The 26307-nt window shown below is 36.8% G+C and overlaps 1 protein-coding gene across 3 annotated transcripts in view; it reads left to right on the top strand.

The window, feature by feature from the left end:
• The window catches only part of SNRK (SNF related kinase), a 41234-nt gene that overhangs the window by 9682 nt on the left and 5245 nt on the right, over nt 1–26307 (top strand). For all 3 annotated transcript variants that reach the window (XM_075053358.1, XM_075053377.1, XM_075053367.1), the window contains exons 2-6: nt 1341–1439; nt 2792–3485; nt 18815–18956; nt 21512–21724; nt 22824–22958. In XM_075053358.1, the coding sequence (XP_074909459.1) occupies nt 2897–3485; nt 18815–18956; nt 21512–21724; nt 22824–22958 (1079 nt within the window). In that variant the 5' untranslated portion in view covers nt 1341–1439; nt 2792–2896. The remainder of the gene's footprint in view (nt 1–1340; nt 1440–2791; nt 3486–18814; nt 18957–21511; nt 21725–22823; nt 22959–26307) is intronic.

Raw genomic sequence — 26307 nt, 5'->3', positions numbered from 1 at the left:
TGGCAGTTAAAAAAGTTGTCTTTGTAAGTTCGTGCGCTTTTTTGCTTATTTTATTTCTTTAATCTAGAAGCGGTGAAGAGTCTGATTAGGGTGCTGTGGAGACAGTAGTTCTATAAAACATGTTTGCATGGGGTGGGTTTTTTTGTTTCAAATGTTTGCAGTCCTTTTAGGATTGAGACTCTGGAGTCGCACAACCATATGGGGCACAGCTGATTAGTATCTTCCTTATTGCTTCATACAGGTTAAGGTTAGGTGTTTTATGTGTGTACATTTTCATTAGCCTGCATTTTTGGGGTTAGGTCAGTATGATGGAACATTATACAACTATAATAAAGCATTACATGAAAACATTATGTCAGTGCTCAGTACTAGTAACCCCTCCTAAATTGGCCTAAGAAAATAGTATAGAACAAACCAGAAAATGTGTAGACAAAGGTGAGAAGAATGCTAGAGCCTGTTGGAATAACATCTGTAAAAGGATTGACAGAGTAGGACTTGAACGAGATTGAACTGAAGCTAGGAAGGGAGGAAGCTACAACTGTGAGTTGCTTGAGGCAAGGTAAATAAAGTATGATAGTTCTTGTTTTGGAACAGACGGTGAATGAGAAGATGCACAAATTATCAGGAGATTAAAAACAAACAAGAGGAAGTGGTTCTTCTCACAGCACATAGTTAAGCTATGAAACTCCTTGTTGCAGGGTGTTCTTGATACTAAAAATTCACACGCTTTAATAAAGCACCTGCCCAGTTTCACAGGGAGGGGTGGAATCCATCAAGCATTATTAAACACAAAGCCACTGCCCTCTGATTTAAAGAAGTTTTTGAAACTCTTTAAGATAAGGAGAGTTTTGTTATTTATTCTTACATTTGCCGTTGTACTATGTTCTTCCCTATGCATTCTCTAATGGTTACTTATGAGGTAGGAAAGTGTTTGACATGGGCATTTGGTTTAATGTAGCATGCTCTAACCTAGTTTTGTACTTTCTGGAATAAGGATGGGATGGTATTACATGGTTTATTGGGAGTGGCAGGGGAAACTTTGTAAGATGAGCAGTACAGGATGTGTTGGGAAGCAGATATGCCAACCCCAGTTTTGATACTGTGGCATCTTGTAGTGAAGTGGAATGGTTTTTGGAAAAGCATCTGAAGCATAGTGCTTAGTAGCAGAATGAAAGGGTATAGTAACACAAAACCCAATGAAATTTTTTAAAGCTTGATTATTATCTTGAAAGAAAAACAAAAACCCAAACCCCAGTGTTTATATGATTGTTACACATACCCTGTTCCTTGTCTATGTTATGAGATTTCAGAAGCTGATTGATTTCATTCAAATTTTACAGGGGTGGAGGTCTCAAACTGAATTCCCACGGACTTTGTGGAAGTAGACAGCTGGATAGAGAAGAGGTTATACCATGGCTCCAGCTGAGAGAAGCAGTAAGGTGAGCTTGTTAAACATCAGAGAATCCTCACAGGACCCCCAACCTTGTAATTGAATCCATATGAAACCAGGTTCATTAGTTTCACTGTCTGTGAAATAACTTGTTTAGCAGGGAGTGTTTTTAATCTAATGCTTACATGTCGACTTGAGAATAGCTAATGTAAGAAGCTGTTTGTTTGCCAGCTTCCTTTTCAAAGATTTTCTTTTTGAAGTTCACTTTTGGAACTGTGAAAATATATTCTAAAGAGCTAGGTTTTCTGTATTTTATTGAGTTGGCAACAAGCCATCTAATTTCCCTATTTCTAGCTACTTAGCACTCAAAGTGGGAGAAATGGTTAGCTTTTTGATAGCTACAGATTTTTATTTAAACATCAGTTGAAGTTAAAGATGCAGGAAAAGTTTTTGGGATGTTTTGTGTGTGAAAAAATGGCAATGGGACATAAGACCTTCAAAACTAGGTTTGAATATAAATGTTTTATAAATTGAATCTTGTTTGCTTAAATGTCAAATTAACTGGTAAGCACGAGTTCAGCATAAATAAGCTGAACTCTTGAGTTCTCTCCCCTTCCTTCCCTCTCTTCTTCCCCTTCTCCTGACTCATTCCCAGGACTGCTGAACATATGCAGCCTACATACAAACTTTTTATCACCAGTTTTTATAACTCCAGTCAAAATATTTAACAAGACATTTTATTTAGCACTAAGAGTACATCCAACCCAAATGTTTCATTTCAGCCTGTAGAGCTGTTCATTTGTTGTAATTACAGTAGTGATTGATAATGCTCAAACTAATTAGTGTTACAAAATTAAGTCTTGTATGTCAGTCTGAGCTTTGCTGAACAGGAAGCTGTTAAAAGGGAGAAGGTAAAAGTCCAAAGTCATGCCATCAGAACTTTGTATTAGAGCTGTTTCCTCCTGCAACATGAAGGAATATGCCAAAAATAAGATAAATCAAGCACGTTCCTCCTGTCAATATTTTGTGCTGCCCAGTGCATTTCTAATGTAGCTGGAAAAGTCACAGATTTCAGCTTTGCCAATTTTAACAGTCCTTGTAACAGTAACTTCTTCAAGTGTTGCTTGCAAGGTTTCTGACTCAAGAACATGAATGCCACTGATTTTTCAGAGAAATTTTCATTATTGCACTGTTGAAATTCACTTTCTTCAAGCATACTGATAATGTGATTTCAGAAATCTGTTGGTTACTAAAGCATGGCTTATCAACCCCTTTGTAAAAACCCCTAAAGAATTTAATAAATAATCTGTAATAATGTGCCAATGTAACTTTGGGAGAATTATAGGATAGTAATTTTGCTTATTTTTATACAAATATATAAACTTGTATCTTTATTTTTAGGTATGCTTGGCAGTGACAATGGACTATTTATTTGCATCAGATACTCTTATATGAAAAGATCACGTTTCCAAAGAGCTTAAATATTATTTCATCTTCTGAAACAGAATGGCAGGCTTCAAGCGAGGATATGATGGAAAAATTGCAGGATTGTATGACTTGGATAAAACTTTGGGCAGAGGCCATTTTGCTGTGGTCAAACTTGCTCGGCATGTCTTCACAGGTGAAAAAGTAGCAGTAAAAGTAATTGACAAGACCAAACTGGACACTCTGGCCACCGGACATCTTTTTCAAGAAGTTAGATGCATGAAACTAGTGCAGCATCCTAATATAGTACGGCTGTATGAAGTGATTGACACCCAGACTAAGCTTTATCTTATCTTGGAGCTAGGTGATGGAGGAGATATGTTTGATTACATCATGAAACATGAAGAAGGTCTGAATGAGGATCTGGCAAAAAAATATTTTGCTCAAATAGTTCATGCTATATCCTACTGCCATAAACTGCATGTAGTTCACAGAGACTTAAAACCAGAGAATGTTGTATTCTTTGAAAAACAAGGACTTGTGAAATTGACTGATTTTGGCTTCAGCAACAAATTCCAGCCTGGAAAGAAGCTCACCACAAGCTGTGGATCTCTTGCATATTCTGCTCCTGAAATTTTACTTGGGGATGAATATGATGCACCAGCAGTTGGTATGTCCTCTTTGAATTCAACCAGTAATCTAAACTTAAGTACCATGATGTTGTACCACTGTTTTCTGTTTCAAGATAATGCCATATATGGAAGGTAGCTAATTGGCAAGAAATAATATAACCTGGATGAGTTATGGATGAGTTAATGCTGGAGCAGCTCTGTTTGGAGGAGATACTCAAACATTCTCAAAAAATGCTTAAAAGATCTTTTCGTATTAAATGATGCAATTGTGCACATTGTAATTAACTTTCCTATTAACAATAATATGAATGCTATGTGTATGTTTGTACTCGTTTTGTTAGCGGAACTATCCCTTTTTCAGAAAAGTGCCTGTTTTCAATTTATTTTTAACATCATACCCCTGCAAAAAACTCCAACCACCCAGTGATTTTCTTTGCGCAGTTTAGCCATATAAGAATGACATTGTGAGACCAGGCTGCTTACATGTTCTGCTGCTAGGTGGTAGGATTCCATTTTTAATAAGTACTAACTTGGCTATCGAAGGAGGAGACTGGAAATTAAGGAAAGCTTTAACTGCCTCTTCCTCTTCTCCGCCCTTTTCCTGTCTGAGAACTGAAAGTAGGGGTGAGTTCCCAGTTGCTCCTAATTGTTTAAAAGGTTAAGAGAAGTAGTAATGTGTAAATTAGTCTTCATGTTTCTAGCTGGAAAGTGGAATGTGCTAGACAGACTACTACAGATAATTTTCTTATTCTCTCTCATAGGTCTACTGCATATGCTTTTAGAAGTAACTTTAGAGGTTGTTTTTAAAAATAGCTGTAAATGTTGATAGAGTCACTGAATAATGTCCTGTAGTCAAACAGTTTGCTCGCATCTGTTAACTGAGGTAGAATTCACTTGTCCAACAAGTTTAGGTATGTATAATTCCAAATGATGCTTCAAAACCAGCTTATTGTAGTCAACATACCTCTTGTTCTTATGTGCCCAGTATCTGATACTTTTACAGTCTTATTAATACCCATTAGAAGTCTGTACATGGCTGTGTATGTGTTTTGCTATGGTTATAGTAGTGGCTGTAGTGATGGTTTAAATTAAGACTGACTTGTCCAATTTTTTGCTAATTTACCTGAGGTAAACAATCAGCTAATTTTGTATGCTGACAAGGTATTCCTGCACACTGTTGAACTAAAATTCTTGCATTATTTTTAATGTAAATATTTTTAGCTAGCAGACCATATGGTCTTTGCTTAAACATTTGAATGTCACTTCGTGGCTTCTAACTTTGAATAGGTATTTTACTGTGGTATTTCTGGACTTGAAAGTACTTTCTCAAGTGTGCTATAATTGGGAAATTTAGATGTCTGTGCTATTTGTGGTTTTGCAAATCCATGTTGATGCTCCAGTGATGCTTGATGAAATTATTTCTATTTAGAGTCAAATGTTTTAGATGAGTTGGTCCTGGTTTTATTAGTGGCAACCTAGAGATCCTAACTCCCGAGTTCTCCTGGAGTTCTTAAAAGCACTATGACCAGATGGTCAAAATTGAATTGTAGAGTTAACAAAGCGCACTTTGGATGTCTTAATGATAAATGTAAGAACAGTGACATCACATAAAATGTTTCTTAGAGGACTTTGTAAGCAATTAGGTGGGTAAACTTCTGAACAGTACTAGAAGAAAATGGTTGAATGGATTCATAGAGGAGGAGGTCTGGCTAATATAGAGTGGATTGCTGTGAACAGTAGAAAAACTAGAAAAAAAGAATTTCTTCTAGCTGATGTTTAAGGATGCTAGTTAAGTTTTATTTCTGAGAATATTTAAATACACATCAGTGTTAGTTTTTGCTTACTTATTCCCCAGTATGCTGTCTCAAGTAATTGCATACTAGAACTCCTATCCTAGTTGACAGATTGCAGTGCTTGTATTCTCACTTTTTTAGTGGCACAGTTTTCATCACTTTGTAATGGACTACAAAATCTCTAAAGTACTGTCAGTACAATAGTTACAGAATAAAAATACCAAAATTTACTACAAGTTGCCAATAAGATGATGACCTTGAAGAGTCTGCATTTTCCTTTTCTAACTGTGGGTAAAAAGGTAAGATACACTATGTAAGTTTTCTAAATACAATTTATTCGTGTATTTTAAATGCAAAGATTGTGGAAAAAAAAATATTAGGGACTTTTTTAAAGCCCTCCTTCCCCCAAGTGGAGTCTTAAATGTAGAATCTTAAAAGAATATATGTTTAGGAAATTTATCACTAACCATGTAATTATGCAACTGAGAAATCAGCTTGTGTAAACCTTTCTTAACCTTTAAAGATAAAGTTTCGCACTAAGATGAGGTCACACTTGTGGACTGGAAGTATGTATAAATTCAGAAGTAGACATTTTCAAAAGAGCAGCAGTTAAATCAGTTACATTTTGATGCTAGTAATGTGCAAGGTGTATATCTAGCCTGCAGTAGTGTTGAAGTGCTGTGAACTCATTCAGCTGTTGGCTGAATAGGGCTATTAATATTGCAATAATAATGACTGACAATGGCAAAGATTTTTTTGCCAGTTAGGGTGAAATTATATTAGAGCTGAACCAATCTAAAAGCTAGTTGTTTGAGAAAGGTGGTCGTGCAACTACATGGTTCTGCCCCTTTGTGAGCATCTGACCACTTGAAACCCAATTCAATTTACTAAAATGCCAAATTAAGAAGGATTGCCCTGCTTATACTCGGTGCGTGTTAAGGTACACTTGCATTCATTATAATATTTTAAAACCCCCACACCTGTTTTCATTTATAAAAAATTGTTGTTATATTTGCAAAAATTATTGCAAGAAAAATTAATCAAGGTGTATTGTGGGTTTGTTTTTGTTTTTTTTTTGCCAAAGACCTTTGCCACAAACATGGCTTTTCTCATGTCTTATGAATAATATTAGAATGAGTATATGAAGGAAAAGACTTTACATTTTTGTGCTACAAAGATCTGAAATACTCAGGGCAAGTCTTTTATTAAGTTATATGCTTAATAAATATCATGGAAAAGCTTGTTTTATGAAAATGTAACTGTTTCAGCTAGTTTGGGGATTAAACTCCCCTTTATGATGCTGCTTAAAAGCTTTCACACTTGAAAAGAGACTAGTTAATTTAGGTGTCTCATTTCCTTTTGTGTTTAAGCCTGTATGTAGTTAAAATGATGCAAGAGGAATATTAGGCAATGATCATATGTTCCCAGGGCTTTTCAAAAAGTCGAGTGAGTTAGATAATGAGAAGTTCTGTTGCTTGTAGTTTCCCATGGTTTTTTGACTGTTAATTAAAACTTGTTTTAGTCAGGGGAAAGTGAGAGGGCTGTTGTTGCACATAAAGTTCACTTTGTAAATCAAATGGACATACTATTTTAGATCAGACATTTATGTCTAGAGCAGTGGTGTAATCCAGTGAACTCCAGCAGTATTGAAAAGTGGATAACTACAGATGAGAGAGAATAAAGTATGCTTCTGATAATGCTTTTCCTTTTGCTCTACCAGCATCAATAGAGATTGGATCATTAAATAAACAGAAATCACCTCTTTCGTAGGTGATAAAGTTTAATTACGGTTTTTCATATTAGTTGATTCTTTCGGAGGAGAGTAAGTTCTATTTTAACTGCTTGGCATCTCTACAAAGTATTAAGTGTGCTGTAGGGTACAGTAATTCTGGAAGACATTGACACTTCTGATAGGTTTTTATTATTGTAGTTGGGTATTCTGTATGTGATTTTGTAGATGCATGGAAACATTTGCAGAGTAAATTCATCCTTTTGGGATGAGAAATGGGCAAATTCAGATTGTAAGATTGGGATTGTCTATTTAGCACAGTTGAGCACAGGTCTCTAGAATGGTACTGTAATACACAAACAACATTGTAGGTACTGTCACAATTATTTAGCATTGCAGTCTGTCATCACAGCAACACCAAGAGAATGGTGGCAAGATGTTCCTCATAAAAGATGTGACTAACAAGAATATTCCGGTTACTGTAGCTCAGTGCACCAAATAGTAGTCAACTGGCAGTTTGTAGTCTAAATCCAACTTGCTGCCTTCTTGGAAGTTGCAGAGGCTAGCCACTTGGATAACATCCATTGCTTTAGTAATTAGATGATGGCTTTCTTGCACAACTCAGACCTGGATATCTTCTGCCAATATGGTAAGATAACAAAGAATACATGGCTTCATTATCTAGTCATACATTTTTTGATTATTAAGGGAAACAGAGAATTTGTCATACATACCTTTGGCTTTCCCGAGATGGATACTGCTTTAGACCCACTTTGTCTCTGTTGGTATGATCCCAAATTCTTTTGTTTTCTTTTTGCATCAAGCGTTTGCAAGGGCTTCTTACTTGCGTGTATTGTTGCTGGAGTGTGTTTTGTCTTTCAAAGCTTCAGCCATGTTTACCTGGTGCTTGAGCATGGCTCAGTAGCCCTGATGACCCTGTCTGGCCTGTGTGGAGCTAGTTTTGATGTTTCTGCATGTGTATAGCAGTTTATTCACAAATTGAATGACTAATGTAGGCATAATGGCCAATGGGTATGTACAGTAACCTTTTACACTATAAATATGCTGAATATAAGATTTGATAGACTTGAGGCAAAAAATTAAAATGGTAAGATACTTGCAAACCATATATGGTATTGAATCATTTAGCATACCTGACAGCATTTTGGAGATTCACTATGCTCAAAATCAGATTATAGCCAAATTTGACAGAAATGAAAAGCAAGAAGTCCTACAAAAGGACTGATTCACTGATTGTTTTGCTTTGAAAAATCTCCCCTTTTAATGTTGTATTGCAGCACTTTAGAAGAACTATAGTGAGACATACTATAGAATGAGCTTGAAGATGTAAGGGTGCAGAAAGCTAGAAGTATAATACTTAGCTACTTCCAGCATTTCTGTTTTGCTTGCATCAGTGCAGAGCTACCCCTTCTCTTCTGCTGCATTCTATTGCGTAGCTGACCATTTGATGAACTGATTTTATCAGTAACTTGACAGAAAACTGTTAACTCTTCTGCAGGCTTAACTTCTGCCCGGTTAGCAGAGGTGTTTGTTCCCTTAGCACTGAGTGGAAGAGCTGTTGCAAAGGAGGTGAAGGGAGCGTGCAGTGTGGAGTAGAGCCCTGGGGAAGGGTGATAGGGCTTGCCCCTGTTTTGTGTTAGCAAGTTTAGGTTAGATCCACTCAGCCTAGCTCATTTATCTCCACCTTCCTTGTAAGAGAAACTAATTTGACTGAAATTCATCAAGTATCATTGCCAGTACATTTCTAGGAGAATTGTGCACTCTAGTTTTCAGCTTTGAATGCTTTTTGAAGCAAAACAGAAGGAATTGATAGGAGTACCTTGTGTATTTCCATGCTGCACTCTCCTGTGTACCTGTGTTAGTGGCCACGCTTTTCTGCCTTCTCCCTGCTGTGCTGTGTATCTCACACTGCTGGAAAAACCAAGTCAAATTTGAAAAATTATCAGAAGTGAGCTTTTTATACTTTTTAGAAGGGGCAAATGTAAGGAATTGGTTGTAGAATACTTTTAGAAAGTTTCAGTCTCAAGGATGTTCATGTCATGTTAACAAAGAATTTATTTTTATGTTCTGTGGCAGTTTGTATGCAGGTCATAAAATTTAGTTTTAATGAAAAGGGAGTCCAATTTTTATGTAGTATGCTATCCTTTGGTTCTGCTTTTTTCCCCTCCAACTAATTACTTATTAACAAGAAAATACTTTTAATGCCTCAGATAGAGGGTGTTGTGTTACAGGTATCAGAGCCTTGTATTCAGAGCCAGAAGTGAAGTTAGGATGTGACAGGGTTGTAATGAAGGGTGAGAGTCTGTGATGACTTCTCAGTAAATCTGTGCTGGCTAATATTTATGAGGTATAATTAATGTTCCATTCTGGATTGCTTTATGCACAAGTTTTAATGCATTCACCAGTAAACTGCTGGGTGAATCAAAGAAGAATTTATCAAAGTGAAACCACAGAGGAGAAGCTGTCAAGATAGTCTTCAGTTACTACCATATGAGCTAAACTGTAACTTAAGTATAGGGATGTTTCTTAGTCATCACATGGGAGAACTGTTTTCATAATACTTCAGATGGCTGTTGTGGAGCAAGATTTCATTATCTCCATACATCTCCACAGCCAGGATGCTTCATTTCATGTATCTTGCAAACAAATATTCAGATTACTTATGTTCAGCCCATGGCTGACTAATTTGGCAACACAGATCTGGTGGGACCTAAATCAATGGTGTATTACTTATTTATAAACCAGATGCACAAGTTTTGCATTCATGTGTAAAGCTGTACTAAGACGTTAATTTTTATAAATAAAGTACAAATTGTACATTGTACAGCTAAAACCTTTAGGAAAAGATAGTCAGTCAGAAAATATGAAGGATTTCTTAGATACCAGGAGAAAATTCTGTAGTATTTGCATACAAAATAAAACCAAAACCATTGCAGTGAAACATGTACATAAGCTGTATGTGCTGTATAGACTTTGATATGTCCAATGATTTTGAGAACATGTTTTATAAAGAGGAAAACTTACTTCTACATGTAACTAATTAATACTGTTTTTTATCCTGGGTTATTATTTTCTCAAGTAGTAGTATTGGAATTCATGCAGAAAATGTTGGTTTTGTTTGTGTTTTTAATGTAGATTCAGTAACTTCTGAAATGTGGCTAAGCAACAGAAACCAAAGGAGAAAGAATGCATTTCTAAATGCAGAATTGATGAATCAGAGTAAAACAGGCTATTTTGGAATAAAGGCAGTGGCATGTGTTCAGTAAGACCTTTCAATGGTGGTGGTTTTTTTGTTAAAATATCCTTACTGAAATTTGAGATGCAGTATTTTCTAAAAAAAGAACAACTGTTTGTCTGTATTTTAATAGTTTTATGCAACCAGCAAAACCCATGCTATTGTCTTCAGGGAAAAATAAGTACTAGTTGCCAGATTGAATGAAAATAAGAATTGCTTCCAAAGATACTACTAGTTACTGATGATCATGTCTTAGTCAAATAAAAATATATAGAACAGACTGTTTCATCAGACAGATAAACTAATTATGAAAATAATTTGCTAAATGCCATTTGCTATTTATGCTCTTTTTTGGAGGGATGAGGGAAGGAAAAGGTTTTTCCTAATTCTCTTGTCTGCTATGTGTTCTAATAGTAATTTTAATTGGATTTGTAGTGCTTTAAACCAAGGAGAAAACCCAGTTCTGCCTGTTAATTTTGAAAGTGTTAGCATTGATTGTGGGTGATCTCTTCCTCAGCCTTCTGCAAGGGAAATATAAATCTCATTTGACAAAGACCAAAAAAAAAAAATAGCTGAATTAACAGACGATGGCATCTCTGAAAACTAGAGAGGTCAGTACACAAGTTTATTCAAAGCCTTTTTCGTTAAAAGTTAAAGAATGGAAGACTAGTTCAATCAGCTAAAAACTGAGTGTCTATGAAAAAGTAATCTTTGTTCTTTACCCCTACTCTTCAGATTTTACAACTGGCCCAGTTTGAGCATCTTCCAGATTTGCCAGCAGTCTGTGCATGTGGTAGTGTAAAAATACTTGATGCACAGAAATGGTGAAATCATTAACACAATTATTCTATGCTATTTTGCTACTGACTTTTTATGCAAGGGATGCAACTTTTGTAAGCTTTTTACCTTATTCAGGGGTGGAAATACTTATTCTTTGTTTGAAGCACACGTATCAGCAAGATAACAGGCGCCATTCAAAGAATTCTGTAGTATGATACCAACTTTTATTCTTTTATACCATAGTATGTAATTTTTCATCATTGTTTCTAATAGGGTTCTCATTTTCTGCAGTGTTTGACTTGTCATATGAATTTTTACTCTTAAACTGTGTTTTGGTTCTTCAGACAATTATGTGAAGCTATGCTATAAATTTGAGTGTTCATTCTATTTTCCATAGCCTAAGCTGCAGACAGGATCTTAAATTTCAACTTGTAACAACCACGCTTACCACTATTACCCTCATGAGTTATCAGCCTGTACCTACTCCTGAGCCCTATGGTTCCACCCATAAATTTCAATCCAAATAAAGTGGTTTATGATGGGGTTTCGTGTCAGAGTTCAAAACAGCAGTCTTCACAAATTGCCCAGTTGCTTCCTAGCCCTGAACATGCCCAGAGTGCAGAGATGCTGATGATCTTTATATTAGATTTTCCTAATTAGCTCTGCATAGAAGAACTTGATATTGAAGTGCTGATGTGTTGAATCTCTTTCAAGGCTTGTCTTCAACAGGTTTCTATGGATTGGGCTTTCTTCCACAAATCTGCTCTGAAGAGGTTGTAGCAGCAGTGTTGATGACATTAAAGAGAATGTCTTAAGATAGTGGTTAGCGTAATTGCCCATGATGCTGGAAATTGGGGTCCATTTCCATCTTTCATTTATCCACAGTCCGTTGATACCTCTGCAGTGGCAAAATAAACATGTAAACATTTGTCATCTCCATAAAAGTTGATTTGTTTTCTTTTTGCTTAAGTGGCTTCTAGTAGAAGATAACTGTAATGTTGAGCTGTTATAGTAAACATTGCAATCAGAAATGTGTAAAACCTGACTAAATTTACTCAATATTACAAATAACTTCTGAAGAAGGAGACTTTCTGTAGAAAGATCTGTCTTATCAATTGAGTAAACACTGTGTAAACTGAGTTTACACTGTGTAAACTGTTAAGCAGTTCTACATTTAAGTTGGGAGGAAAAAAATTTGTCTTTTTCCCACCAAGGTCTGAAATAATGACTTTAATAAGAAGACTCAATTTACATTACATAGTTAAATGCGAATGTGTCTATTCCAAAATGAGTATGGATTTTTAGCTGCTTAAAGTCACAAATTCACGTAGCATATATAAAGCGTAACAAGTGTCTGACTTCTGAGGAATGGTAGAAAATTGAGCAAATCTCAAGCTGTAAGGATACCCTATGTCACATAAATTGTAACTGTCTGAAATCTGTAGTGCTTATTTTAAGAGTAAATCGGGAACTTCAGAAAGCAATAAATGGCTAATGAAATTGTGAAGCCCAGCTCGGTGGTTAAGCAGATGAATATGGATATCCGTTGTGCAGTGTACAAACTTGAACATAACAGATGTTTGCCCTGTGTTTAAGACAGGCGTAGCACAGACAGCTAATGATGTAGTTTGGTTTCTATGGCAGTGACTTCATGTTATGTAAGGAAGTTGCGTATACACAGCCCTGGTTGTCATGGTTCTGGGAATCCTGCTTGAACAGTCCTTTCCTGATCAACAGTATTTGATGGCTTTAAAAAAACAATAAAATATTTTCTATTGCAGCTAGCTACTAGTGCTTTTAAAAGTCCTCATCTCTCTCATTTTAGTCTTGTTATAGCAATGGGCAATTTCAAGTTACTGGTGCCCAATTTAAATGCTAATTGTATCTTGAGATCTTCACTGTACTTTTGATAGAGACCTTCATTCTGGCCACTCCAGTATACAAGTGTGCCTTCCTTCACCATAATGATTTGAATTTTACAAGTTATAAGTGTGCTAAATGCAGGCAGCATGTCAGGCCTAAATTCTACTTCTCCACCAATTTTCTGAAGAGAGCAAATTAGATGACCCTTGGCAGGGAGGAGAGGAGAAGTAAGTGTCCATAAAGCCTTCAACTGCTAATTACTAAGCGTAGTAAAAAATTGTGAAAAATAAATTCTTGTTTAAATCTGCTCTTCTAAAGGTAGGTTTTTGTAACCCTTTGCTTCCCTATGTTCCTTAAGAGTCTCAAATCTAGAATTGGCACTGGCACCTGAGTTCTGAGCTGTGATAAGGGAATATAGCTGAAAATGTATGCAGTAAAATTATTACAATATCTAAGTTTTGTCTAAAACCTGATTATTTTGGGGGGCATTAACATAGCACCATAGCTAATATATTATCTTAAAACTGTATGCCAGGGGTGTGAAGGTGGAGGAGAGGTAGATCTCTGCAGAGTTCTTCACTGTGTATATTGTATGTCAAGCCATACTTGAATTGAACTGAAGGTGAGATTTTTTTTTAAATGGCACTTCCCATTTAACAGGTCTCAAAAAGCAGTCTTGCTCTGTATTCAGGTCCTACTCATATAGTTCTGCATGAGAATGTTGGTGGTTTTTTTTTTTACTCTGATGCTTGTGCAACCCTTTAGCGAACCAGTGCCATTCAGTGAATGGGTAAAAGGGTAAATAGATGTCATCATTGTTGCTTTTAAATGTGTATCTACAGCTTCTAATAATGTGTGAAAGCAGGAAACTGTCTCAGCTAGGATTTTTCCCATGTTGACATAAGGTATATCAAACTAAGAACATACTAAAAGGGCTGCCTTCACTAAAAAAAAAAAGTATGTTTTCCCAAGTGTGTGGAGATCTAAAGAAAAACTTATGTTCCTTTAAACTGAGTTGTTGTTCTTCCCCCTTTCCCCAGTTATTAGCTGGTCTAATAAGAGATGCTATTCTATATAGAAGCCTTGCTTTGATGAGATGTCAGGCTCTTCATTGCTGCTTCAACATCTTTCTAATCTGCTCACACAACTGTCTTGTCAAAGTTGATGATGCTTTTGACCAAATCAGGTCACTAGATTTTGACTGAGACTTTCACCCCCTTTTGTAATAGGGTAAGAATGCTCTTTGGGATTTAGAAATGAAAGATTAAGGTGCCATTGTCTGCTCTGCTGGTTGAAGTGATCTCCCCAGTAGAAGCAGTTATTCCCCTTTTGCTACACCTAGTATGTGAGCAGAAATCGGCAACAGCAGCGTACAGCACAAGAAGGAGCAGTGTGTACGGACCAGGTGTTGATCAAAGCACTTGATCAGTTGAGTGCAAACTGTCTCTATCTTCCTTAGGTTCCTTGGAATCCAGAGGACAGATGAGTTTTCTCTTTATTAATAGGAAAGAATAATAGAGCAGTACTGATTCTGGCAGCACAAACCAGTATGGTAAAGAACATTCCTGTGTGTGGCTTTGTGTATTGTTTGGGGAAATAATAAAATCTGGAAAATAAGCACTATAATAAAATAATCTCTGACTGATTCTCCTTTACTAATTTCTCAAAGACAGCCGTGCTTAAAGATCTTGAGTTTTGCCTCTGTCGGCCGGATGGCACTATTCTGGAAACCAAGAATTTTCCAAAATGTACCATGGTTATTACATTAAGTGGGTGAACAAAAATTGTGTCTATAAAAGGAAGAAAGCATTTTCATTTCTTTCAATATTTTGCAGTATATTTTCTGAATTTGACTGAAAAATATGCAGCTATGGATCTCCAGTAAAGTGGAGAGTGCAGATACAGGATTGATTTTTTGCATGTATAAAATGACTTAAACCTAATAAATCAGGTACAAATATTAGCATTTCTTCTATATGTACGCTATAGTCATTTGACTGTTGATCTTTTAAATATTTCAAAATGATACGTGGGTATTAACTCATTATTTTGGAATATCTGCTTTGAAGACTTCAGGTTCTAAACCTTGTATTTTGAGTTATGCTGAAGGCTAGCAAACCAACTTGTTTAAACTTACTTGCGTGTTGGGAGTGCAGGTCACTTATTTAAATTTAGAACAGATGTTTACAAATAAGTAAGACCTTTAACCCTAAGTTTGTGTGTCCTTTTTACAAAGAGGAGATGATTTCCCCTTTTTGCTACTATTACCTATGTCAAGCTATAAGTGGCTTCAAAACATGTTGTGGTTTAAGCCCAGCTGGCAACCAAGTGCCACGAGGCTGCTCCCTCAATCCTCCCCCCTGGTGGGATGGGGATGAGAAAATATAAAGAAAAGCTTGTGGGTGGAGACATGGACAGGGAGGGATCACTCACCACTTATGGTCACAGGCAAAAGACAGGCTCAACTTGGGGAAAAACCAAACCAATTTAATTTACTACAAATCAAAACAAGGATAATGAGAAGTAAAACTCAAACCTTAGAACACATTCCCCCTACTCCTCTTTCCTTCCTGGGTACAGCTTCACTCCTGATTTTTTCTACCTCCTCCCCTCCAGCGGTGCAGGGGGATGGGGAATGGGCGTTGGGGTCAGTTCATCCATCATACATTGTCTCTGCCGCTCCTTCCTCCTCAGGGGGAGGACTCCTCACTCGTCCCCTGCTCCAGCGTGGGGTCTCTTCCATAGGAGATAGTCCTCCACTCCAGCATGAGTCCTTCCCACAGACGGCAGTCCTTCACAAACTGCTCCAGTGTGGGTCCCTTCCACGGCATGCAGTCTTCAGTAGCACACTGCTCTAGCATGGGCCCCCCATGGGGTCACAAGTCCTGCCAGAAAACCTGCTCCAGCATGGGCTCCTCTCTCCACGGGGCTACAGGTCCTGCAAGGAGCCTGCTCCAACATGGGCTTTCCCATGGAGTCACACTGGGGGCATCCACGTGCTCCGGCGTGGGGTCCTCCGCAGGCTGCAGGCGGGCATCTGCTCCCCCGCTCCCCTCTATGAGCTGCGGGGGGACAGCCTGCCGTCTCACCACGGGCTGCAGGGGCATCTACTCTTCAGGCGCACCTCCTCCCCTTCTTCACTGACCTCAGTATCTGCAGAGGGGTTTCTCTCACATCCCGCTCCCCTCTCTGCTGCAGGTTTCCCTTCTTAAATATTTTATGCCAGAGATGCTACCACCATCACTGATGGGCTCAGCCTTTGGAGCTGGGAAAGCTTCTAGCAACTTCTTGAAGGAGCCACCCCTGCAGCCCCTCCCCTGCCATCAAACCCCTGCCAATCAAACCCAATACACATGCAAAATAATTTTATAATGCAAAACCCACAGGGATTCCTGTTGTCTGTTCTGGAAACTTTTTTTTGCAGAGATCTGCCAGTAAAACCCTAACTTTTATGTCATACAGTATTGTATGCGTCTTAAAAAAAGCGCCAAAGTGAAATTTTGTGGTAGTTTGGGCAGGGCAAGATACTGTTGTTACTGGTCTTATTTTGTTTAGGATTGCACACAGCTGTTGGGTGAATAATTTGTAGTTTGAAATACAAGTGAATAATCCAGCTCTTATAAACCAGTTCCCTTTTTCCATTGTTCTTTCAGGGTTTGTATCTTTCAAATGAAGTTACTTTCAAAGTTTGTTTAATGTTTCCTGTTTTCTGTCAGCTTTTTTTACCACTTCCTTCACACTTACTGTCCTTTCCACTGTGTTTGGTGTGAGGAGTGAAAAATAATTTTGTTTTGTAGCTGAGCTAAGGCAACCCTGTGCTGGTTTAAATGGAGCATTCAAGTTCTGTGCATTCACACTATCAACATTATTTTATTTTTTGCTGTGCTGTGTCATGTTTTCATTTTCTCAAATAAACACCTACAATAAGCTGCTACATGGACTCTTCTAAAATACTTCATGTTGAAAGGATACACGAAGCATTTTATTGCGGGGGGAGTATCAATCAGAATACTAGGATAGATCGTATCACACAATAGAGTTTAGGTAAAGTTAAAAATCTAGGAAGGATATTGATTTCTAAAAGATGACTGTTAACAGAAATGCATGAATTCACGTGTTTTATGTGCTTGCAAAAAAATGAGTTTTTATAATCTGTTGCATGGTGAAAGAGAGATAATGCACCAAAACTTTTTAGCTGCTTTCATACTAAATAGTAGGACAAAGATGTAAGTAGCTTCACAAAATTAAAGGTGTACTTCCTAGGTATCTCTCTGTCTTGTGAGGCTTTTTAAAATCCTATATTCCAGAACATTCAGCTTTCTGGCATCAGTCTATCAAAGTATTAACACACATACTGAGTCTTAAATATGTGAATAGTCATATTCACAAATATGTGAATGCTGAATTTGCAGGTATACATGATATGGTGTACTGGCCTCAAAATGTTCAATACCTACAGGATTGAAGCCCTAGTAAGCATAACAGAAATCAAATAATTGTCTGAGTTAATTTGTAGTAAGTGTATGCTATTAAAGCTCTAAAGAAAATAACCATTTAGTGTTTCTGTTCCTCTGTCAGCTAAACCATATGAAGAATGGGTTGTAACTAGCAAAATGAGTGATTGTTCTAGGGATGAATGTGTGTGATTTACATTACTAAATAAAATTGTAGCCATCCTTCAGCTTTAAATGCATGTCAAGTATTTTAAGTAGGCTACAGAAAGCAAGATGCAGTTGGGTAGGTAACTTAGTGTGGTTCCCTCTTGCAAACTCTGCCAGGACAGAGCTGGTTGCTCTGCTTCTTAGGACCACTGCCAGCTGCTCTCCCCTCTTTTTGTCATTTCTCTCAGTTCAGCTGTTTGTTTGGTTTTACTGGGTACAGATCTGTGAAATGCTAGGGTGTAAGACCCTAAATTGCCACTGAAATTTCCAGAGCATGCAGTTGTAGCTGAAGATTAAGAGCATGGCCTTTTCTCTAAGCATATATTGGAGTTATTTATTTATTTTTATGCAATATGAAATATAATATTTTTCAATATTTAAGCTTTCTGTATTGAATGCAGTGAGACTTGTGAAGTATTTTGTTCTAGGTAAACTCTTAATAAAGATTTGAACTAAATATTAGCTTTTACAGTAAGTAGAAACCAACTAAAGGGCTTCATGCCCAGCAGTGCTTTTTTTTCGTCTCTTGGTATGTCATTTTATTGGGGAACAAGAAAGTTGTTAAATGTTTTTTATTTTACACAAGCAGGAACTAGAAGGAAACAAGAAGTCTCCCATGACATAGTAGAGATCACTGTTAATTGTTATGTTTGGATATTTAAAAAAACCAAACCACCCCACACTGTGTAGTATGATTGGTGTAAGAAGGTAGTTTTATTTAAATGATGTAATTTATTATTTACTATTAGAGGTAGCAAAGAATTTTTTAAAGCAACACTAGTAAAGGAAAAACATAACTAGTTCAGTCTCCTTGAAATAAGTGACTTTCTTTGTAATTTCTCTACTTCATAGAGTAACATGTAAACACTATTAAGAACAGTTTATGGTAGTCCTTCAAAAAGGAATGTGCTTTGAATACAAATCTCTTTAATAATCTGTGCCTACCTATGAGGAAAAGGGTAATGAATTCTTGTCTTCTGAGTGACCAGATTATCTTCAGCTTTATCTAACACTTTGCTGTCAAAGGTGTTATGCATCTCAAACTGTTATGCATCCTTGAAGTCATTAATTCTTATTCTTTTTTCCTCTAAAACTATAAAAGCTCTCAAACAATGAAATGGCTGTATTTTGTACTTCAGTGGAATTGCAAATTCCGTAAGTAATGCTCATAATCAAGAGAGCAGTAATAACCCCAGTATGCATCTCAAGAATATTTCTCGGTTTTGATGATAATTATGTCTGTTTCTTCAACAGTTATTTTAAAATATGTACTATATATTTACAGATATATGGAGTTTAGGGGTCATCCTCTTCATGTTGGTTTGTGGACAACCACCATTTCAAGAAGCAAATGACAGTGAAACACTGACTATGATAATGGACTGCAAATACACAGTGCCACCTCATGTGTCCAAAGAATGTAAAGAGTAAGTAGAGTACTAAAGAACTTGGAAGCATTCATAGAAGTGGATTCTTATTACCTTTAGGAGTTCCCCACACCACATCAGCATGTGGAATATTCCTTGCCTGTTAATAAGGTATTATGCTGACTGCTTTTGCTTAGTTGTTAGTATTTCTTCACATCCATTGAGTAGTTTCAGTATTGCATTTTTTTATTCTTTGTGTCTCTTCTTACTAAAGATTAATCCCATGACGGTTTTTTGCTAATAGGTTTTTCCCACACTTGTGTGAAACTTCATTTTGATTTTACACAATGTATCTTTCATGTGTCTCAGTTGTAATGCATTTTATAAATGATTGAAGAAGCTGCTCACCACTGCCTGACTTTGGCCACCACTCTTGCTGCACAAATTACAAAGTGTTGCTGAGAGTATTTTGTGGCAGGGGTTAAAAAGGTAATGATTCTCTTATGTTTCTGTTCAAAACAAAGTTGCTAAAACCCGAGGATATCACAGCAAGTTTTGCTCATCTCCTACTGAAATTGCAACTCCAAATCAACATTCCAGGCAATCAGGGGAGAAAAATATTCTGTCTGCAAATACCATATGCCACTTGGGAATCATGAGTCATTTTGATGTGTTGTTTTTCTGCAGTGTTCACTGCAGCTTTTTTATTTTTTTGATATGTTCCAATATTTTCCATATTTCCCTATCGGTTAATGACCTCTTCATTCCTTTTAATATATACCCCAGTTGTATCACTTAGAGTATTTTACAATGTTTGGCGGGGTTCTTGAATCTGCAATAGACTATCTTTAAATTTTCAATATGAAAGTCCAGATGCCTTTATAAATACTTGAAAAATGCATTTGGTCCAGTCAAAAAACTATGGCAGCATCTAGGATTCTGTTATTTGACACAGAAGGAAATTTTTACAGCTGTGGTCATAATGACTGCTTCTCTCTTCACCTGTTGTCTGTATGGTCTGGGAATCTAATGCATAACATGATGCCATAGCTGGTTTTCATGTCTTGTCATTAGTGTCTAGCATTTCCAGTAACATGGAAAAGCTGCTATCGGTGCTCTCAACAGCTTGAAGAGCTTTACATACAGGAAGAGGTTTAAAATGCAATACAGGAAGAGGTTTAAAAGAGAGCTCTTATCAGTGAATTGTATCAAATAAATCTCTTGAGATGCTGCATGCTGTGCTGAAGCCAGGAAACTTATTTTTTGCAGCCTTTTGCTTAATATATTGGCTAATGCTAATTTGCTTATAGGCCCAAGTAGATCTACTTTTTCTACATGATGCATCAACAATGTATGATCAGTTACCCAAGTCCTCTATAGGTTAGGTTTTCTTAGGGAAAAGACTCTGGGAATGTTTAAACTTCCTGCCTGGAGTAAAAGCATTCTTGGTGGTTTGCATAAGCAAGCTTAAAGCAGGAGGCACACGTGGTACATTCGTGTGGTTTTACTACAGGTGTAGTTTAAAAAAAATCAGACGAAGTATATAGTTTGTTCCCTTTCTGTCATAATGTTAACAAAAGCAAAGAAAATCAGGGCTCCCATGTCTCACTCCGCTTTTCCTTTTGGTAAAGGCAGAGACCACAGCTACTAAGTATGTATGTGACATGCTTTTTTTACAGTAGAGTTTTAAGAAGTGTGAATTAATCTCCATTTTTAATTCCATACATCATCTTACACTAAAAAATACAAATAAATTGTGACTACTTTTGTGATTTGTGTGGCCTTGCAGTTTGAAGTTGTATAGTGTACTATAGTTAGTGCAATAAAAAGCATTACGTGAAAACCACAGAACTTTCGTTCCACATGTTGGAGCAATAAATTTTCATTGAAACCTTGGCACCAAAACTGTATATACCTGTTCTGTTTGTTGTGCAAAGCCAAAAATACCTTCTCCAAGAATTTTTCTTGTCTAGTAAGTGAACAGAGATGTGCTATGCTAATCAAGTCGTGTTTCTCTGTTTATTTGGGGAATTTATGCACTTCCTTTCAGGCACTTGTAAACACTCAGTATCAACCCATTAGTCAGTTTGTCACTTCATCATCCCAGATAGTGTTTTGTTTTGGGTTTTTTTCCCCTCTATGGATAGAACAGATCAGTGTTCTTTCAGGGACACTGAAGAATCGAATGTCTAATAGCTATTTTAGACTAAAGTATTTCTACTTATCTTGCCATTCCGCATTCTTGTTGACAGCAGCAATAATAGAAAGTTATACTTTTATTACTTTACAGACCAGCCTAGGCCATCTGTGACAGTTGCCCTTTAAGACCTATTAAAAACAAACTAGCAAAATCAGGTTAGGAATCTAAGCATAGTGAATGAAAACTGGAGTGTTTATGATATTTATAGTTTTTAATAAGTAAATTGTTTGTTTCAGTTCAGCAATATTTGGAATGTATTTGAGAATAAATTATTTCCCATCACATTGTTTACTGTAGAGACTTCTAAAGATCTATGTGGACCAACAGCAGAAATTTTTTTCCTAACGTTGCTCTTACAATGGCTGCTTTTTAAACATGTGAGTGCATTTTGTTTAGATTTATTTTTTATTCACAGTCTAATTACGCGGATGTTGCAGAGAGACCCGAAGCGAAGGGCATCTTTGGAAGAGATTGAAAACCATGCGTGGCTCCAAGGAGTTGACCCATCGCCTGCAACAAAGTACAATATTCCTCTTGTGTCATATAAAAATCTGTCTGAGGAGGAACACAACAGTATAATACAACGCATGGTTCTTGGTGATATTGCAGACCGAGATACAATAGTGGAGTAAGTTATACATTTTCTATATGCAGTTTGGTTTGTGCATCTGTCATTTTTGATTAAAGAATGTCCTGAGAACCTGGGTACTCCAGTGTTTAAATGTCAAGCCTTTCGGTTAACAAACAAAGTATTACAGTCTTGCTCTGTGGTGGGATATTCTAGGATGAGAAATACTTAAGTAGACCCAACCTTAGGAAAAAATTCCAAGAAAATGTGTTGGAACAGTGTTTGATTCCTGTGGTAGTTTGCCATCTTAAGTAAATTTAACTACTTTGAAATCCATGCTTTTATTTGTGTTTCATCTCTCATGCATATTTGGAGGTGATAAATTCTAGCATTTTTCCCTTAGTACATTTCCAGTATACCTGAATCTTTGTTAATTTAAAATATTATTCCTTTTATCTATATAATGCAAAATAGTAACTGTCACTGAGTGAGCTTGCTAGAAAGCTACATAGTTTCTTCTAATAGATTAAAACTCCCAAATTTCTAAAATATTTCCAAAATTGAAAGAGGACTTAAAATTATTTTTTTCTACTTGCGCTTAAGCTAGAAAAACTGTTACTAGCTTACCATTGGCGGGGGGGGAAGCAGCAGTCTCGCTTCTTAAGCTTTTAGCTGTCTTAACAGTGGCATCCTTTCTGTTAGAATGTCTGAATGATGCTTACTACCTTATGAATTTAATTTTACTGTAAACTTAATGTGACAGCCTTAAAATAATGAACATTTTTCCTCCAGTTGTTGCATAAACAAATATTAGTGCTTTGTGGTTATATGTGCCACTGGGAAAGCCCATCATGGGTGCATAATATTAATGAAATACAATTTTATCATTTAAAGAATGTTCAGTAAAGTAAGAATTCTTTAATTTTTTTTATGATTTTTCTGAGGATGTCCTCATCCAACTATAGTTGAAATTACTAGACTTGTTGGCTCTTTATTTTATATAAAACCAAGACATGCTTGTCCAAACATCAAAAATACACAGTTCTGCTTTCAGGCGCTCTTCCTGCTATGAGAATTACAGCAAGTTGTGCGAGATGCAGGTCCAGTTTTCAGAAAACCATTGATGTATGGTTTATTTCATGTTTTGTACTTTTCTTAGGGCATTGGAAACTAACAAATACAATCACATCACTGCTACTTACTTCTTACTAGCTGAAAGGATTCTGCGAGAAAAACAAGAGAAAGAAATTCAGACCAGATCTGCAAGCCCTAGCAACATCAAAGCTCAGTTCAGGTGAGAATTTAGGAATCAAAATTTTTAAGCTGGCTTAATGAGAATATTATTGAATTGCTCAAGTACTTCTTTTTAAAAAAAAAGTAAAATACTTATTCATTGCAAATTTTAAATGTCTTTAAAGTGCTGTGGATGCTTCAGAAGCTGTTCAGAAATCAGTTACCAATAATATTTTCAATTACTACCATTTTCAGGAAATGCCTAACCAATTTGAAGGCTGTATCTGAAGTAGTAAGTTTTCACACCTGCTAGGAAAGGGCATGTTCATTGACCTTCAGTTCCTCATACAAATTGTGTATATAAATCCCTGGAAAAAAAATTAGTTGCATAATCCATAAACATGTTGATGGGGAATTACTTGTAAATGAGAAATCATTCTGAATTTGATGTTAGGTTTAGTTGTTAGCTTTGATTTTTTTTTTAAATGGGTTGAACATCCCCTAAATCAAGCTTAGAGCAAACATCTGTAGGTTGTGTTCTTTTTAATATCAGTTGATATGCCTGTTGTATAAGGAAAACTGTTGAATTAATTGCTTTAATCACCCATTTAAAGATATGGCAATAGATTTTTTTTTTAATTTTTTTTTTTTAGTTTGACAAAAACATGATTTAAAAAACCCCATAGTAAGGTTCCCTGAGATTTTTCAAAGCTTCAGCTTGTGACACAGTAAAACTAAAGGGGGAAGTGGGATTCTGGCATCTAGCTGGTATTGCTATGTTCAACCAGTCCATTTGCTCTGCAACCAGTTAGCAAAGCATCCCATATTTTCAGTTAGTGGCATATGCTTTAACAAAACAAACACAAGGTGAATAGTATAGTTTCTACCCACACATTGATATTGGAGGATAAGTGTTTTGAACACTTATTTTTCTTAAACATTTTGTTTTTAATTTCCTGAGTTAAGTGTTAGACTACAACTAGGGATCTGCTGGTATTGAAAAAAAATCTTTATTGGCCCATCTTGACAAACTTTATAGTGAAGATGGAGGTTGTGCTGAGGCATTTCCATTAATTTTTGTTCTCTAACCTCCAGTCTCTTCAAAATTTGCCTTTTAGGTTTTGGTAAAATATTATTGGTAACTATTATTAGCAATAATAACAATTGTTGGTAGCTAATCTCTTAATGAGAGAAGAATATTAAGTGCTTGTGCTGATGTTTAGAGTTGCTGCCTAGCTTCAGTGTTGTTAATCTGTCTGTAGGATTTGGAGAAAAAGACAAAATAGCTTTTTCATTCAAAGGTTTCTTTGTGCAACTTTCATGCAAGGTCACATGTGAAATTATTTAATAGGAATGATAATAGGGACATAAATGCTATGCTGTCCTTCTGCTGCATATCTATATTTTCCTTGGCCTGATTGACAAAAGTCAGATACTACTACCTCAATTTCAATCTAGGAAAAAAATGGATAAGTTATAAATTAAGGGCATGCACTTTGGAAAATAGGTTAAAGATACATCATCTCCATTGGTTGTTACCTTGGATTTAGGCTGAGATTTTGGAGGCTTTTAAAGGAGTCTGTTCTGAACACCATTCCGTCTAGCTGAATAATGAGTTATTTCTCTCTGAACCTTACAGTGGTTCTCAACATCTTTGTCATCTCCAGATGAGACTGCAGCCTGTGTTGTGTACTAGAGTAGACTGAAACTTTATTGCTGTGCTTAAAAGGTCCTTCACTCAGTGGTCACTTATGTAGGAAATTTTATGTTGTGTGGTTACAAGTACTTTCAAAGAGTTATTGTTGCAGGCAACTAAGGGTTGCCTACAGAACCTAAATGGCCTGGAGCTTGGTGTTACAGAGCTCAGGTCTCTTCAAGGGTAATACTGTAACTTTCACTCTGCAGTTCTCTTAATGGACCATCTTCTTTTTTTATGTCAATTTCTTTTGAAAAAGAAAGCCAAGCAGAGCATGAAATGAAAACTTCAAATGAAAATTCTAAAACTACAAAGTCTGCTTTTAAATTGTTTTGGTTTTTTCTCTGCATCAGTGTCGCTCTTGCAGTAGAAGAGCTGCTCCAGTTATATGAGGAACTGGAGCAAACAAGTTCATTCCATCTAAATCTTGATATGAATTTGTAAAGTTGAATGGAGTACTTAAAGCCTGCCTTATGAGTATGAATCATGACAAAGGGCATCTGCATAAACTCAGGCACTCTTGCCCTTAATGGTCTCAGGTAGCTATTCCTTGTCTTCATGGTGGTTCTAGATTGAAAGTATTTATATAGAATGACCTCACGGAAGAGACAACAAAGTACTGCATTACTTTGATTTTGAGACTTCAAAAGATTTTTTTTTTTTTTTTTTTTTTTAAATTACTTGCAACCTGGAGCTTCCCTTCTGTCTCACTCTCCCCTTAGGCCTACTGGGAATGGAGGGGAGGTGGGGGGGAAGGGATGCAAACATAGGCTGCTATAAGAGATAAACATACGGTAGTGGGGAGGTTTATTGCCTGGAAACTACAGTACTGTTAGATACTATATTTACCCTTTATTGTGACAGCCACAGAACTCTCTTCCTTTTTTTTGCTGACAAACCAGTCTGTTCTTAAAACATGGTAAATTCTTGAAAGATTTAGATCTTCGTTTTCTGTCACTTTTGTAGTTATGTTTCTAATTTATTTAAGTCCTATTTGTTAATCACAGACAGTTGTTTGTGTTTAAAATACCCAGCATGGCACAAGTCATCAGAAAACTAGGTCAGTGGTTCCCAGTGTTTCTGGAGTCAGCTGGGGCCTAAGGGAGGATGCCAGTGTCAAACCAAGGAGGACCACAGCTTGGGCTCCGCTTCTTGTCTGGACAGCTTGGGTTGGAGCTGCTGGTTGTGTGGCCTCCCTCGAGGCAGAGCCCCTCACTGGAGGGAAACTGGTGGGAGGGCACCGGCAGCTCCCAGTGCCCGAGGAGACAGGAAGGAGCCTGTGCAGCTCCTCCTAGGGAACGGGCTGCACAGGCTTACACGGGTGTGTTGGCAGCCAGGTCCTAAGAGGATCCTGGTGGATTTTTGTATCGCTGGTTTGTTAAGCAAAACTGAAACTACCACTTCAAAACAAAGTCTGCAGTTAGGCTTGACGAGTTTAATGTTGGCTTTAATAAAGTACTCTTCTTCAGAGTTCATACAATTGGGAAGATAGCTGTCAATTGTTCCCTGTGTAGACAGGCATCTCACACTTTAGGATCCTTTTCTATCCAGCTGTTACAGAGGGAGCCTTGAGCAAATGCAGTCCTAGTGTAGGTGCTTCCATTAACTTTAAACCTTAAGAACAACACATTTAGAGTAAGAGTAGCAAAGAGGTGTGCGAGCTTTCCTTGTTTCTTCAGCTTGACCTCTTAACACAGCAGAGATCAGGAAGTTG

Source organism: Buteo buteo, chromosome 2 (assembly GCF_964188355.1).
Source record: "Buteo buteo chromosome 2, bButBut1.hap1.1, whole genome shotgun sequence".
Classification (NCBI taxonomy): Eukaryota; Metazoa; Chordata; class Aves; order Accipitriformes; family Accipitridae; genus Buteo; species Buteo buteo.
The sequence above is the reverse complement of the archived record's forward strand: the minus strand, read 5'-3'. Positions and strand labels throughout refer to the sequence as shown.